The 16,855-nt window shown below is 51.3% G+C and overlaps 1 protein-coding gene across 4 annotated transcripts; it reads right to left on the minus strand.

Annotated features, from left to right (window-relative positions):
* Positions 1 to 8,171: 8,171 nt before the first annotated feature.
* Positions 8,172 to 16,268, minus strand: LAG3 (lymphocyte activating 3). 4 transcript variants are annotated; one of them, XM_061365517.1, is made up of 9 exons: positions 15,931 to 16,268; positions 13,468 to 13,589; positions 13,115 to 13,286; positions 12,724 to 12,950; positions 11,857 to 12,114; positions 11,401 to 11,694; positions 10,789 to 11,079; positions 10,373 to 10,488; positions 8,172 to 8,488 (listed from the first exon to the last, which is right to left on the minus strand). In XM_061365517.1, the coding sequence occupies exons 2-9, from the start codon at positions 13,520 to 13,522 to the stop codon at positions 8,378 to 8,380; spliced, it is 1,524 nt and encodes a 507-aa protein (XP_061221501.1). In that variant the 5' UTR covers positions 13,523 to 13,589; positions 15,931 to 16,268; the 3' UTR covers positions 8,172 to 8,377. The 4 variants fall into 4 exon arrangements, with proteins under 4 accessions (XP_061221501.1, XP_061221502.1, XP_061221503.1 ...); XM_061365518.1 differs by lacking the exon at positions 15,931 to 16,268 and adding an exon at positions 13,995 to 14,245; XM_061365519.1 differs by lacking the exon at positions 13,468 to 13,589 and having other exon boundaries at positions 8,173 to 8,488.
* Between the last annotated feature and the right edge of the window lie 587 nt (positions 16,269 to 16,855).

Raw genomic sequence — 16,855 nt, forward strand, 5'->3', positions numbered from 1 at the left:
CCTCCCTCTCCTTCCTCACTGATCTTGATGTCTATGGGCTGTTTCTCTCATGTTTTCTCACTCCTTTCTCTCACAGCAGGTTGTTTTACCCTTTCTTAAATACATTATCACAGAGGCAGCACCAGCATCGTTGACTACCTCAGCTTTGGTCTGTGGTGTGTCTGCTTTGCAGCTGGCTGGTTGGCCGGCCCCATGGCATGTGTGTCCTGCTCCCATCTCGCAGAACCCATCCACTACCGAAACCTTGCCATACAAACCCAGTGCAGGGCTACTCTCAGGTAACACTACTGAATCTCAGCTGTTTCCCTTCCCTGTAGGGTGGAGGAGGGGGCTTTTGTGGTTTGCCACCCACATTTGGTGTCTTTCTCTCTGAATCCCAGCCTCAGCCACGGTAGCGGAAACCCACTGAGCCCCAGACACGGCTGAGATTTCATCTGTGTGCCACCCACTCTTCTCCTGGCAGCGACTTGCCCCTTTGTCTGCAGGGTAGGGGGACAAGAAGTAAGCAGGCTTTGGAGAAGCAGGGGCAGACAGACACAGTGCTGAATTCATTGCATGCACCAGGTGGGAAAAGAACAGCACCAGTCAGACCTTGAGTGCAGCAGCTGGTCCATTTGGAGAAAGATGAAGCTGTCCCATGACAAGAAAAGAGCCACCTTTTGTGTGAGACCAGAACTTCCCAGTGTGGGAAACAGGCTGTAGGATGGGAATGGACAGGATGGGGTGGGATGGGATAGGTGCCTGCTTCATCAGTGTCCAGAGCCTGTGAAAGCCTTGTTCTGAGACACAGCTTTGCTGCAGGAGGGAGACTGCTGCATCACATCAGTGTCTTCAGAACACCCTCACATGCCTGCAAATAGAACTGTGCATTCTAGCTGCCAGAGAGGGGCTGTTGGGGGAAAAACAGGGCTGGGAAAAAGTCAGGTTGGGATTGTAAGACCCTAGCATCTTGGGGCTTGAGGCTCTGTGGCATTGAGCTGATGCTTCAGTTTGCGCAGATCCTGGCTTGCATTTGTTCCCCCAGCCTGCTGTAATGCAGAGACACTGGCTTGTTTTATAAACAGTTGGTTTATGTCACTGCAAATATCCACCAGAAACAGCATTCCCTGAAGGGGTAAAGCTTCCAAAATGCACTTGAACTTGCTGCAGGGTTGCAAGGAGGAGCAGGGTTGTGAGTCTGAGGTGACAAAAGCTGCGGGCTTGGCCCCACATGGACTCATTCTCACCCTGGGGAAGGGATTCAGGTGGAAGCCTCATCTCTCCCGGCTGTGTGGTGGGCAGGTTCCTCTGGTACCGAGGGTCACAGCACGCAGTGACGTGTTGTATCGCTTTCATCCAAGCATCTCAAAGCACTTTGCAAGCATTAATTAAACATCCGAATCCAGGAGGGATGCATAACATCAGCCAGCAGGCCTCGCTTCTGAATGTCAGATTTCTCATAAATATGGAACTGGTGTTTAAATTCCATTCCAGCCTGGTTCTCCCCTCACTGGGACAGTCGCTGAACTGCACCGAGGGGAAAGTGGGGCTTACCCAGCACCATGGCCCTGACCCTGCAGCAGTGTGGCAAGAAAAGACCCAGCACTACACACCACTGCCCCAGCCAGAGGCATTCCCCGCCACCATACACTGCCTGTCTTTGCTCTGCTCCATCACCAGCAACATTTTGCCCAGAGAAGCTGTGGCTGCCCCATCCCTGGCAGTGTTCAAGGCCAGGTTGGGCACAGGGGCTTGGAGCAGCCTGCTCTAGTGGAAGGTGTCCCTGCCCGTGGCAGGCGGTTGGAACTGGGTGAGCTTTAAGGTCCCTTCCAATCCAACCCATTCCATGATTCAAACTGGAGCTGGTGAGTGAGATATTCTCATAGACCTACATGGAGAGAAGAGGCTCTCAGGCTGTGCTGGGGGGAGGTCTGTTGTGGTTTAAACCCAGCTGGCAACTAGATAACCCAGCCAAAACCAGGACAAGGTCACAATCTGCAGGGATACAAGGTCTGCCCAAGGAAGGGCAAAAAAGGGGAGAAAGGGCTATCAGAAATCAAATGCTGAGCAGAACCTTCTATGGATTCCAGTGGAAGGCCAAGAAACCTCCAGAGATGGTCTCCTTAAAACCAAGTTCCCTACATGTCAGTGAGGGCTGGGAGTGTGCCTGTGAGCTCCAATGGGCAAAGGATACCCAGATGTATTGGAAAACTGGTTATTGCTCAGTGGTATCAGAGAGAAGGAAGTGTTGAACACAGCATGAAAACTGCATCTTCAGGCACCTGGATGCCAGAAGCTTCAAAGGCTGGGAGCTTTCTCTTTGCAACAGAATAGCTGATGCCTGTAGAGCTTGTTGAGGGGCATTTCTGGTCCTTGACATGCAGAGCTAGAAACAGCCAGCTATCTGGTGAGGGGACCTGGTGGTTTGCCCCAACACAGCTATTTATGGACCTTGAAAAGGAGGAAAGGCTCCTAGGTTGTGCTGGGGGAAAAGACCTCTCTTCAGGTGCTTGGAGTCTCTCTGCAGACGCTTAAATTGGGAAGGGACGACTCTCTAAGCAGGTATCATGAAGGTTCCTTTGCTGATCACAGAGGAAAATGGAGAAATCTTCAGAGATGCTCTTCATGAGCAAGGGGTCCCTTGTGTTTCGCCAGGAGGTATGAAGTGTGATGGAGAAAGAATAGCCAGATGTGTCAGAGACTGCCTGGGGGCACTGGAGAGAGGGATGGTCCAAGAATCACGAACTGCAAAAGTGTGTCACCAAAAGTGACAGGGGTTAATGTGAGCCTAAACAAAACCAAACTGATGTTAAAGATGTGAGAGAAATGCAACAGGTAGGAGACACGTTGGTGGGGGACTTAAGGACCTGTATGAGATAGGTATTGCTTACTATCTTCTTATAGCTTTAAGCTGAAAAAAGGTAGGTTGAGATGAGCTCTTAGGCAGAAGCTCTTCCGTGTGAGGGTGCTGAGGTGCTGGCACAGGGTGCCCAGAGAAGCTGTGGCTGCCCCATCCCTGGCAGTGCTCAAGGCCAGGTTGGACACAGGGGCTTGGAGCAAGCTGCTCTAGTGGAAGGTGTCCCTGCCTGTGGCAAGGAGTTGGAACTGGATAGGCTTTAAGCTCCCTCCCAACCCAAACCAGGCTGGGATTCTATGATTATAAATTGCTTTGGCAAAAAGAAAGGGGAAGAGTTGGTGTCAGTATTTGTTATGATGCACAACTGGAGAGGTTTCATCAGTACAGAGGGTCTGGAATATCATGCTGGAAACAGCTTGAGGCTCGGGGCACTGAAGTGGGGTGCGATTCAACAGCGCACGCACGCCATCAGGGCTTGCTCCTGAGTGGTAATTGTAAGTATTTGTGCTTTAACTTCCTTAGGCTGAAAGCAAAGGGGGAAAGGGCCCCGAGCGCATCCGCCGGTCATTGGAGAGCTGAGTCACAGGGGCTCACAGCGCAGGAGGAACGAATGATGGATGCTCCCGATAATGCAAACGCGAGGGCGGGGGAATTCCCGTCCTGCATGGACACTAGATGGCGGCACAAACCCGGCCCAGGGACATGAAGGAGCTAAGCCACGGTGAGGGGAGAGGGTCGGGGGCCGACCAGCCCCAGCCATCGCCCCGCAGCCCAGGTCCCCTCGCAACCCGCATCGCCCGTTGGTGATGGGGGCACAAGGCTTTGGCAGCGGGCAGCCGGGGCTTTGGGATGCGGGATAGCAGGGGCTGAGCGGCGGGGCGGGCACGGGGGGGGTCCATCGGTCCTGCGCTCACCAGGGAGCGGGTTTCGAAGGGCTGGGAGTGCCTGACCGGCGGGTCCCCGCTGAGCTCCTGCAGCCACTGCAGCTTGGTAGGGATCCGCTGGTGCCTCCTCCTTGATGTTCCAGGGAAACGGGGGTGCTGACCTGGTGACCAGAGAGGATGACACCCAGCGTTTGTAAACGAAGAGGAACCTCTATAAGAATGCAACCTGCCCTTGTGCATTCACCTCCTACACACTGAGAGTGTCCTATGTCCTCTTCCTGCAAGACCCTCTGAAACCTATCCCTTCAGGTGGAATGACATCCATGTCAGAGTACACAGCTTTTGGAGCCAGTTGCATTGAACCAGCAGGCCAGCAAGGTGGAAACCTAGGAGTAGCTCTTGAACATGATGGAGCCAACAGCTATGTAATTACTGTCCCAGATGCCTTGAATCTCAGTGGGTGGCAAAAAATGTAGCTCCTAAACCAGCATTCTCATGAGGAGGCTGTTTTGAGGGAACCTTTGGAAGGCAAAAATGCAAGACCCCACATATTTTGGGTTTCTTCATTGCTGCATCAAAGTGTTGAGGAAATCCAAGTAGAACAGTAAGGCACAGGAGGTTTCTTGGCAGAACTGGTGCTCATAATCTCCCTCCCAGTTTGCCAGGCAGGTAAGAAATCAGAGTGCCTCCATGGCCTAGAGAATTCCAGATCTTGTTCCAATTTCTTATTATTTCTTAAAGGCTGTGCAGAACATACCAACACCACAACGAATGGGTGATTTCTAGTTGCTTCTTATCAGATTACACCATTCGCTGGCACTTCCTTGGCCTCTCACGTGAAATCACTCAGAAATCTTGGATGCAGAACAGCTGGACCTAGTTCTGATTATTTTCTTTCTGAATGTATTGGGGTCTTTTTACAACAAAAGATTAATTTGGGATTAAAGATTAAAGCTTGCTCCTGAAGGATGCACCCCATGGAAGGGACCCACACTGGAGGAGTTCATGGAGAACTGCAGCCCATGGGAAAGACTCAGGTAGGAGAAGTTAATGGAGAACTGCCTCTTGTGTGAGGGACCCCACACTGGAGCAGGAGAAGGGTGTGAGGAGTGAAAGGGGCAGAGACAACCTGTGGTGAACTGACCACAACCCCCATTTCCCATCCCTCCAAACTGTTGTGTTGGAGTGAAGCTGAGCCTGGGAAGCAGGGAAGGATGGGGGGGAGTGTTTTAAGACTTGGTTTGATTTCTCACCATCCAACTCTGATTTTACTGGTAATAATTTCTCCAAATGGAGTCTGGTTTGCCCATGATGGCACTTGGTGAGTGTCTCTATCTCAGCCCATGAGGCTTTCATTCTGTTTTCTCTGCCCTGTGCAGCTGAGGAGTGATAGAGTGGCTTGTGGACACCTGGCTCACAGCCAGGGTGAACCCACAACAATATTCATCTATGATTTTTGCACCTGCAGCTGTATCCTTGTGGAAAAGCATCCAGTCTCTTTCCTTTGCATGGCATTTCCTTTATTTGCTCTTTATGTGCTGTTCCTACTTATTGACTCCACTTGGGAAGGACTTCCAGATTTGTTTGCTTTATCGTACAGACTCTTGGTCCTTCTACTTCAACACTTCTGATTTCCCTCGTGCCATCCTGATTCAGATTTCCTTGAGATCTGTCATTCAAAGTAGCTCAGTGGCCGTGCTTGTGGCTTCTGTTGGTGCCTGTGTTTTGTCAGTGATGCTCATCTGCACAAAGTGCTCTGCTCCTTACAAAAGCAAGTCTCAACATCTGTGAAGCTTCAGGTGTCACTCTCAGTACTTCAGACAGAGCTGGTGGAATTTGTATCTGAGGCCTTGTGGCCTTTGTAGGTGGTGCCACACAGATTATACACCTCAGACACCATTGTTCTATTACAAAGGAAGTATTTCCAGGAACTGCTACTGGTATTATAATGATTGTGCCTCCTGCATACCCAGGTCTTGCAGCGTAACTGAACATAATGGCGATGGGGCTCAAAAGAGTCTGAATTAAGGCATGAGTTTCTAGTGTTCAAGGAGAGAATCAGCAAGAAGACCAAGGATGTAGACGACACGAAGCTATTTGAATTTGTTAGAAGACGAAAGAATGTCAAGAGCTTTGGAGAAATGTAAGCAAGCTGTGCTCATCAGCAACAGGGAGGCAATGGAATGCAGCATCACTGTTCCCAAAATGATGTAGCTGGAGGGAAAATGTAAACTGCATAAATATTTCTAGGCTTTGGCATACTGTAACTGTACCAGATCAGGCAAGAGCCCCAGGCACCATGACAGACGTCTCACCAAGGACACGGTGAACAGCTTGGCACAAGCTCAGCATCGCAGAGTGGGGAACAACAGTCAGAAGAGGAGAGGAGACACTGGGAGCTGTGAAGGGCAGGATGGAAATGACGTGGAGAAAGGCACCGTGCCTCCATGTAAGACAGCGCTACACTCCCACCGGGCTGCTGCCTCCTGTTCCAGAGCAAAGGATCCAAGGAGAGATGACCACGCATAGAGATAGGTCTGAGCAAACTGTAAGGAAGGAAGTCCTCAAAATCTGGGATTTGTACCTGAAAGGCAATGGGTCAGGAGGGGATGGGAAGGTAGAAAAAACGGGTGTGATAAAAGGTGGTAGAATAGTGACTGGTTAAGAGATGACAGATTAGGAGTCCCTCTTCTTCCAGCCTTTGTGACAGGAGAAAATAGATGATGAAAGCAGAAAGCTTTGAATTCAAAGCTGATAAAGGGGAGCTATTTTCACACAGTGAGTAAGCTGACCCAAGGACTGATTGCCAGAGGAAGTCAGAGGCTACAAGCAAACACTAAAGTTTAAAGACAGACCAGGCATGCATCTGAGCAATGAGAACATCCAGGCTGGTAAGAGTCAATGCTAACACTATTAGCTATAGGAGAGAGAGCATTCCATTGTGTATGAGAGGGCAAACCACTGTCAACAGGCACTGGGAGAATATGATGTGGTCCTGCTGGATATTGGATTGCTCCTTAGCCCCACTGGGCTTAACCCACCTTTTATCTACCTCCAAAGCATCTGGCAGAGAGAGGAGACTGAGCTACACAGATCACCCCAACCTGAAAACAATTGCAGCGTTATCATTTGCCTAGTGCCATGCTGGACTGTCCTGCCTTATGTTGGCTCTGTTTCAGTGACTGTGTGGGACAGGTCTACCTTGCACCTCTGCTGCATTTCTCTAGGACTCGGTGGAGAAATGGGTATCATTTTCAGTAAAAGACATGGATAGCTGGATAGCTAAATCAGTGCGGAGTGCAGACATGCTCCAGAGTGGGCTACTTGTGACTTTTTGGGTGCTGCCCCACTACTTGCAGTATGAGGATCCATGAGCGCGTTCACTACCTGTATGCCTGAAGGACCTGAGTACCTGTCTCCCCCAGCTCTTTGGGGAGAAAGGTGAGAGCCACAGAGCAAGAAGGCCTCATCACGTGCCTGCTGAAATAATGAAAAGCTGGTTTGGCAGTGAAGTCAAGAGAATCTTCCATCCTAAACACTGAGAGATCAGCTTTTGTACCACCACCTCCCTAAGCAGCCACAGCTTAAGGACCCATAGGGGAGAAACTACTTGTGTGACTCTCTATTAGTGAGGGTGGCATGCAGTGACTGGTCAAGCGCAGTACTGCAGTCCTCCATGGCTGTTTGGAGAGGAGTTGAAACTACCTACATGAAACTTAAACACATTGGGGGTCTTGAGAGATGGAGCCTGGTGGACTCATGCTTACTAAGTATACCCATAGCAGGAGGAGAGTGACAGAGACCCATAACATCAACTGAAGATCTATCAGGAAAATGTGAGGGCTAAAGGAATAAATGACTCAACAGTGACAGCCAGGCAGGAGGAAAACCAAAAGACTCTGAAACACAACAAAGAGGAGATGTAGCTTGTGATTCCTTCTTCTCCAGTGGCATTCAATTCCCCTTCCCCACTGTGAAAATGTCAGAAATGAACAGGCAACTTCAGTACCACAGAACTGAAAGAGAAAGAGGAGGCAGGGAAGTCCTTAGAAGCTGCTTCCCACTGGGCATTGGTACAGCCGGCACCGGCACCAGGCGCGATCCTCTCCAGGCACACGCAGGGGAATGCAGGTGTTTTTATCAGGAAGGTTTATTTCTGTTTCTAAAATGAGTTTCTAATAAAATAAAGCACTCAAAATGTGCAACACGTGCAGTTAGTTCTCCGTGGGGTCCCCTTTGCCACTGAATGAGAGCTAGAGCAGGGCAGGGTGGGGAGAAGGAGAAGAAAGCAGGTGGGGGGGGCAGAAAACACCATTGAGCTGCAGGGGATCTGGGTTCCAGCCATCTCCAAGTGTGCCACCACTGAGAGAGGCCATGAGGGAGGGGCAAAGGGTGGGAGAGGGAGGTGTCACTGGAGTAGGCAATAGCTACTGGCTCGAATACCCCCAATAGCTCCAAAGCATCCGTGCTGCTGCAGAGGTGAGTCGTGTTTTGCCCTCCTATGCAGCTTCCATCCCTTTTGCAGGTACAGATCTCCCACAGCCTCCTGCTGTGTTCATGCCAACCCTAGACCCTCCTGAGAGGTCTGCATAGTGCCTGTCTCTCTACAGCATGACACAGAGTTTCATCCTCCCATGCAGACTGGTCCCTGCTCCCATCAGCACTGAGTTTGCTGGATCTTCTCTTTCTGGTTTTTCTCCTCCTCCTTCTTCCTCGGCACAGCAATTGCAACCATCCCATCCAGCGCAGGGAAGGCAGGAGACCGTGCCTGAAAGGGAAGAAAAAGGCAATATCAAGCATGGAAGAGAGACTGAATGGCACAAGTCTGGGCTGCCAGGGAAGATGTGGTCCCTCCTACTGCCAGGTAAGAGCCCCAGTCCCACTCTCTGAGACATGCAGTTTCTTCTGGGAAAGGTTGGTTCAACACTATCCTCTGTGGTGTCATAGGTATAAGGAATAACAAAGACAGGACATGCTCAAGAGAGAACAACAAATGTTGTGGGCAATGGTCAGGGCATTGCCAGGTTCTATGGGATGCCTGATTTTATAACACTTTTTTTCAGAGAGAATAATTAAAGGTATGAAGGTTCCTGCAAAACGAGGTGAGAACAAATGGAAGACAGACCCACTTTCACATCTTGCTTTAACAAGTGACTTCCTAGACAATGGAAAAGAGGTAGATCCCAGGGCCCCCGATAATAGTAAAGTGTCTGGTGACACACAGACAATCAATACAGCAAGAACGATGGGATTACTGGAAGCATGGCATGGTAGGTGTGATCTCAGCTAAGAGGAAGTGACTGGGATTTTTATGGCTGGTTTCTGTCAGGCTGTAGAGAAATCATAAGTACACATGCTTTGAGGTGGTAAATATCCTGGCTGTATTAGAGCTGTTTAGTGACATCCAGGTCCAGCTATTTCCTGCTAGCCGAGGCTTTACAGTTATACAGTCAAGGGGTTCCTGTCCAAGGTTTTGGGCCAGAAAGGGTGGTTCTGATCATCTTGTCCTGGATTTGCATAGTCCAGAGAGCCACCCCGAAAGTGCTGATTTCTGTCTCAAATCACCCTTTACCACCAGTGCTGATTAAGGACCAGTGATGAAGAACCAGTGACAAAGGATCAGTCACGGGTCCCAGTGCTACCCGCAGTGGTTTCTAGAGAATGTCAATCTGGTTTCTGTTCTGATGCTGTCTTCAGACTCCAGCCACTGAGATTTGCTAAGGATCAGTGTTTGCTAAGGATCAGTGTTTGCTAAGGATCAGTGTTGTCCCATCCATTATCTTCAGCTCAAGGCAGGTTCAGGGCACCCAGTTCTTTTGCCAGGGCAAGCTCTCCCAGCCTGAGATCTGCACCCCCTGGCCCCTTCTGCACTGGAAGGGGATTTTCACTGGGGTCCCTTTCCAAGAAGCTAAGTAGAAGGCAACTACATCACAGCTACTCCCCAGAACTGTCCTTGGTCAGCAAAGGGAAACCCTAAAGGAAGAATTTGATGTGTAAATGATTTTCAGGGAACAGGTTCTTTTTCCAGGGACGTGCTGGGGAGGGATCAGTCACGGTCTGGTCTCTGGGATCATAAAGGCAAGGCAGAGTTTTCAGGAGACAAGATACTGGAACAAGCTGATCAAATTAAGGCATCAAGTTGCTGGAAGGAGACAGCCCAGGTGTGAGGTCTGAGCCAGCCACAACAGACCAGCGTTGAGATCGGCATCGGGGGATCAGCAGGCATTTATACAGAACAGGAGACTGCTACATCAAAGCATCCAGATAAGGAATAAGAAAGGACACCTACAAAAGCCTGGAAATTAACCCTGCCCTATTAGAGCATGGCTTGATCTCTGGGAGAATAAACAAGAGGCTTTTCAAGGCTGGGCTGTGATTGTCCTTTAGGTGGGTTTGCTCTTCCTCTGAAGTGTCTGACATCCCCCAGGTGAATGCTATGGTTAGTCAGTCCTACTGGTGCCCAGGATACAGCTTTTGCTCCATGTCCATGATATCTTTAGAGGCTGCCCGATTCCCATTCTTCCTCTGGCTGCTGTGTCCCTGAGACATTTTACTGCTGTCTCTAGGGCACCCAGGGTAAGGTCAAATAAGGATAAGGTCACATAAGGGCTGATGTACAGGAAAACTATGAAATGGGGTGATGGACACTTACCCTTTTTTGTAGGGCCAGAGCCATGACACAGACTGTAAGCAGGAGGAAGAAGGTGAGTGTGAGCCCAAATGTAACCTGCCCACTGAAGATGGTGGGAGGGCTGGAGACATGGGCACCTGTAAGGAACAACCAGTGTTAGGAAGGAGGGTAAAGGTTGATTTTGCACTGGGGCAAGGCTGGGACTGCAGAAAGACAGGCAAACTGGAAGAGGCTGCAGAGTACTGGAAGCAGCAACAGGAGGAGCTGGTGAGAGCGAAGACAAGACGACAGCAAGATGGGATCCAAGCAATCAAAGAGGAGAAGGGTGGACAGCACAGGGTGAAGCTGGACAGGGTGAAGCTGAGACAGGAAGCAGCACTAGGGAATTAATAGGGTGAGAAGACAGGATTTTGTTATGGATCCATGGGGAGCAGTACCTGTGATCTGCAGCCCATACTCCACTGCTCCCAGTCTGCCTTCTGGGCCATACACACTGCATTCCCACGTGCCCATATCCTTTTGTGACACATGGGGTATTTCCAAGGTAGGGCCCATCTGGAATCTGTGGCCCCCCAGGTTATGGGAGGTGGCTCTGGCCAGCTTGCTGTTAGTAGGGGCTGAGTCTAGCTGCTTCCACTGGAAACGTTCATGTCCCTGAGGGTGTGTGAGGCTGCAGATGAGCAGCAAGTGACTCCCCTCAGAAACCGGTCCTTGGATGCTTGGAGTGACTGCAGGAGAGGAGAAACCAATACCCTTAGGAAAGACTACAAGCAGGCCCACATCTCTTCCTTATCTGTTACACACTTCCTTTTTTACCCCATCTAATTTCTTTTGTCTTCCTCAGTCTTAAGAAGAAGAATCAAGTTCCCCTGGAAAACCCCTGCTTTCAGCAGAGTCCAGTGCAGTGCAATGCCCTGAACAGAGAACTTGTTTCCCAACCTGGGGTGGGAAGTTATGAGCAGGAGCAACCCATGCTCATGCACTGACGTGCGAGGAGGTTTATCTGCAAACAGCATGGGACCCCTGAGGAGTTATGCACCTCCCCTCACCTGTAACCACTGCCAGGGTCACATCCCTGCTGATCATCCTGCTGCCGACAGAGACAGCACAGCGGTACAGTCCTGCATCACCCAGCCCCACTGCAGGGAGGTGAAAGGGGAAGCTTCTGCTGCTCGAATTGTGGGAGATTCCCCGGTCTTGCAAGTGTCCTCCTGCAAGGTGGCTCCAGTGGGCCGTCACCGCGTTGATCCCAAAGGCACTGGGAAGGTAGCTCAAGGTGCAGGGTAGATCAGCCGCAGAACCAGCTGCAGCATAGACCACGGGGTTGGCTGGGCCTTCAAAACCTGAGCCAGAGAGAGGACAAAGTGGAGTGGTAGCTGGAAAGAGCTCCAAAGGGAGGTGAAGACGGGGTGGGAGCTGGAAAGCTGAGGCCACCGGGTTTGGCCAGTCACATCAGACTGAGCAACCTGGGGGTGCTGGGGTAGGAACACAGAGGCTGAGCTCACCTAGAATTTGCAGGTTGTACATGGCAGAAATGATCTCGTTATCGGAGTATCTGAGCTGGCAGCGCCAGGAGCCCGCATCACTCATGGTTGGCCGGAGGATGGAGAGAGCCCCATGCGAGGAGCAGAAGGTCCTGGAGGTGGGGACCAGGCGCCCGTTGTGGAACCAGCACGTCTCCACTAGGCTCGCACGGTGGCTGGAGTTGCACCGCAACAAGAGCGGCTCATTTGCCACCATAGGGCTGGGTGGACTGAGGGTTACTGTAGGAAAAAACAAAGTGGCAGAGGGGGAAGCTGAGGCCACAGGGGGACTGCCCCTTCTGCCCTAGCTTTGTCCCTCAAGCAGCCCTTTCTCCAGAGCTGAGAGCAGGCAGCAGGAAGCTGTGTGCTTCCAAGAGGCTGCTCCCTGTTCTGGCACACATGGCATCCCCTGCCCATCCCACCCTGACAACCCTGGAGAAGAGGAGACTGAGGGGTGACCTTATTAGTGTATATAAATATATAAAGGGGGAGTGTCACGAGGATGGAGCCAGGCTCTTCTCAGTGGCAAACAATGATAGGACAAGGGGCAATGGGTACAAACTGGAACACAAGAGGTTCCACTTAAACTTGAGAAGAAACTTCTTCTCAGTGAGGGTGACGGAACACTGGAACAGGCTGCCCAGGGAGGTTGTGGAGTCTCCTTCTCTGGAGACATTCAAAGCCCACCTGGACACGTTCCTGTGTAACCTTATCTAGGTGTTCCTGCTCCGGCAGGGGGATTGGACTAGATGATCTTTTGAGGTCCCTTCCAATCTCTAACATACTGTGATACTGTGAACCTCCCCAGTCCTACACCCGATATTCCCCAGTTTTTCCATTTCCTCCTACCTGTGATGACCCCCAGCTCCACGCGGCAGCTCTGCACCTTGGTGTTGTGCACCACCCGCGCCTCGTAGAGCCCGGCATCCTCGCTCCGCACCGGGCTGATGCGCAAGGAGAAGTTGCCGTTGCGGAAGGCAGAGTCCTGGAGTGACACCCGGGGCCTCATGGGCAGCGCCGTCTTCCTGAGTCCCGAGTCCTCCACCTCCAGCACTACGTGTGGCTCCTGGTGGGTGCTGCGGGTGGGATGAGTGAGGGGCTCGTGCTGAAGGCACCAGTGAGATCAAGGATTGGGGAGCAGGAAGGAAGGAATGTGGGGAAGGCGAATGGGGACCAAAAGCCTCTCGCACCCTCCCCAGTTCCCCCACAAGGACATGGATCTGTCCTGGCCCTGGCGTACCTTCCCCCAAGCCTCTTCCACAGCACAGATGTCTTGTCAGGCAGTTGCTTCCAGCTCTTCCCCATCTTTCTGTGGCTCAGGTAGCAAGGCAGCACGGCTGAACTCCCCGCTCTGGCCCATACTTTCTGCTTCCTGCTTCCCACCTCTGCTGCTCCTGGTAGGATGTGGCCAGCTGCAATGAGATGGAGGGCTGAGCAAAGGGTGGGACTCATGGAGCAGAGAGCAGGATCTGCCTATCTTCAGTGGGGTTAGAAGGGCACAGCCTCCCTTCCAGACCTGTCAGAGACCAAGGAACAGCCAGATTCAGCTTACTGAGCTACTCTGCCCTCCCTGACACATTCAGCCCCTCTTACCATTGAAAGCCAGCAAAGTGAAGGTGAGGAACAGCACCATGAACACGGGCCTCATGGCGGCATCCAGCAGAGGCGGGGGTCTGTGTCTTCCCACTCAGGTCTGGGCTTGGTCAGGTTGGAAGCTTTAAGAGCTCAGCAGAAATGAGGCACAAGCAAAGGAGATGTTGAAGTGGGAGGATGAACAAAGGGGGGCAGCTGGATGTGCTTGCTCTTCTGCTGCCTCTCTCTTTCTGATCAAAGCATTCCCCTAGATGCTTTTATATTGCAGGTGGGCAGCTGATTTCCCCGTATCACTAAGAAGATGCGTCATGGCCAAGAAACCAGTATAAAGTCTGAGGCACGTGAGGGCAGAGCTGAAGCCAGTGTGAAAGAGGAGGGACCAGAGACACTGCTCTAAGCATCGTTGAGTGGAAATTCTTTGGGTCGCTGTTGTTTTTCTTGCAGGTTTCGCTTCTACATAGACAGTGGAAAAAGTGTAGAAGACACTTCCCAGCAAGTGCCCTTCATGTTTTTCTTTCATCTCTTACCTTTTTTGGTTTGATCTTTCCGCCTCTTTCAGCTTTTCACTGATTGTTTCAGGGCTTTTGAGAACACGTTGATCTTTTTCCTGCTGGTCTTTTATTTTGGTTGTGTTTGGGTTTTTTCCTCCCTCTCCCTCCATTTAATCCTTCAAATGTGCTAGTTTCACAGGCAGGATGAAGAAAGTGTGGTGACCTCCAACCAGGGCACATGTGACCCATCAATCCTGAGCGCAGCGGCAATAGAGGACAAAGCTGAGATGGTCTGGAGGGGGCAGAGAGGAGAAGCAGCGGGCAGTGAGAAGAGGGGCTTCAGGCTGTGGCACTGAGAGGGGAATGAGGAAGGGACCCTCCTAATCCAGCAGCGCTGGGGGATACCCACCCGAGCTTGTGCGCTGAGGATGCTCAGCCCAGCTCCCATGTAGCTGATGGATAAGCTTTGCATAGGGCAATATGTTTTCATCCATGTGCCGCAGCCTGGGGGCCCCTTTTGCCTCAGAGAACCCACCACTGTTGTGGCTCACACTTTCCAGCAACCCACTGACTCTGGCTCTTTCGGACTTAATCAGCCCTTCATGATGGGTGTCATACAGCCAAACCCCCTTGGCAGCTCATGCCCTAAGGGTGGGCTGGGGGTGAGGGAAGGGACGTGACTCAGAGCAGGCACTTCCTCACTGTGGAAGGATTCTTGCTCACTCTCTGGTTTTCCTCAGCTGGTGGTGAAGGTGGAGGATAAAAGAGCAAGTGGTACGCCTTATTTCAGCAGCCCCTGTTGCGGTGACAGCGCTCATTTCTTTTATTACACTCAGCTCTTCAGCCTCCAGAAGAGTTGTATTGGTGCACAGGAGCCTGGTGCAACCTTGTGTGCCTCTGTGTCCAAAAGGGACTGCTCTGAATTGGTCCTTTGTGCCCCTCTATGTTACACAGCCCATGGGATTGTGTGAGAGAGGAAGAGAGAAGATGGGGGAGAACTTGTGACGGTTAACAGGAGGTGTTTTTTCCTCCTCTTCAAGAAAAACAGTTTGTGGTGCCCAGTCCAAGCAGAAAGCATCAACCTCTCTTTCCCCTGAATCAGCAGTGCGAGAGTGGTGTGAGTGTGGGTGAATGAAGATGAGAGAGAAGGGAGACGGAACCATGGTGGGAAGGCACATACAGCTCCACCACCCAGCATCATGAGCTCCCTCTCCTCTAGCTTCACTCAGGGGACACACTGAACTCACTACTCTCCCCCTCCATTCTGATCCACTCTTCACTCTGAGCCTCAGCACCCGGACATTATTCCCTTCTAGTCCCCAAAACCACCTTCACTGCATCCCTGTCTAGGAAATGCTTTCTTCTAGGAACCAGCAAAGGACAGACACTTATCCCCATCTTACTGCTGCTTCCCAGGAGGCAGTCACAAAGGACAGATGGAGAGCACAGAGAAGTGCCAGGAGGCACCTGGAACTGGGGGGCACTTAGGCTGAGGGGTTATTACGCTGAGTGAGCGTGCTGTGAAATGCAGGGTTTGGAGGTACCGTTTTACTCAGCACAGGCTATCTTTAGCAAAGACACCGGTGACGTTCGAGCGACCCATTTGAAACGCTGACTCCCTCGAATGGCATTATCGTCATCTCCCAGAACAGGACCCGCCACAGAAATAACAGTGACCAGGGCAAGAGCAGCACCAGGGCATCTTCTCAGAACTGCCTGCATGCGTCCCCCAGGCAGAGGGGCTGACAGGGACGTGTGGGACACCGACAGAACCATGGGGAAGGAGGGTCAGGCTATGACAGGAGTAGTGCAGGACAGGGATGAAGCAGCCCAGCCCACTAAATACTCCCTTATCTGTGTTAGGCATTAGGTAGCTTCAGCTGTGTTCCAGACTTACCTGCATCAGTCACCTCGCACACAACCTTCATACATTGTTTTTCTTGCATGTCTTGGGCGTGCAAACGACACTTACCAAGAAAAGCAGGAGTAGAAAACACTATTCTGCAGAATCATCGAGTTGATCTTGCTGAAGGAATTTTCCGTTGTTTCCAGATTTCTGTGATACCGTGTTTCTCTCTGAGTGATTCCACTTTCATATTTTAGTGCTTGCAGCAGTCTGAAGTTAGTCACAGTCCTCTGCTTTATGTGACATTTTGAGGTGCTCTATAATGGATTTGCAGACTTTAACTTGTGCTATGACTTGAAGGCTGGGTTATCAGCCCATGCAGCTTGAGATCAGCTGGTCGGGGTGTTCCTGAGCTACAGCACCCACCAAAAGGACCTCGTGTAAAAGGTCCCGATTGCTGTTTGCCCAGAGCTAAAGCAAACACAACAAGCAAAAAGCAGTTACTTACTAATAAGAGATAACGAATAACTTTTGGCGAGGGACTGCAAACAGAAACCAGGGAGACAGAAGGGAAGGTCTGGCAGGGGACATGGTGTGAGCAAAAGCACTGGGCAGGTGCCTAGGGAGGCAGCGAGGTTGGGCTGGGATGAGCTGTGAGACTTTTGGCACTGACTGGGAAGCTCAGGGAGCTTAAAGAGATCTAAGCTCAGATAAAGAGGGGAAGGAGCAGAGCTGACCTTTTCTGGGTGACTGGGACAGATGCAGTGGTACCCAAGTGAACACCTTGTGGCTGGGGAAGGGCCAAGCAGCAGAACCCTGAACTAGAAAGAGCTGATGCTCATGGCGTGATGGGCTTTGTGTGAGAGGCACCGTGTGGAAAGGCACCCCACAGGTAGAGGAATGCAAGCCAGCCTTCCCCCACAAAGGGCCATGATGGTTTCTACCAAGGCACCAACCTGAGATCCATTCTGATTATGAAACTGCTCTGCTTTAAGCCCACGGTGGGCACCAAACGCGTTCCCTTTCTCACGGGAGGAAGCAGTTGCTCCAG

This window comes from Neopsephotus bourkii, unplaced genomic scaffold (assembly GCF_033783945.1).
Source record: "Neopsephotus bourkii isolate Nb327-2 ecotype Australia unplaced genomic scaffold, CSIRO-AGI_Nbou_v1 NB_1287, whole genome shotgun sequence".
NCBI classification, from domain to species: domain Eukaryota; kingdom Metazoa; phylum Chordata; class Aves; order Psittaciformes; family Psittacidae; genus Neopsephotus; species Neopsephotus bourkii.

Coding starts and splice junctions, on each gene's coding strand:
- LAG3 (XM_061365517.1), bottom strand. CDS start 13,522: ATGAGGCCCGTGTTCATGGTGCTGTTCCTCACCTTCACTTTGCTGGCT. Junction 11,080..11,400: donor GACCCTGGCAGTGGTTACAG/GTGAGGGGAGGT, acceptor CCTCTCCTGCAG/TCACTCCAAGCATCCAAGGA. Junction 10,489..10,788: donor GTATGGGCTGCAGATCACAG/GTACTGCTCCCC, acceptor TGTTCCTTACAG/GTGCCCATGTCTCCAGCCCT.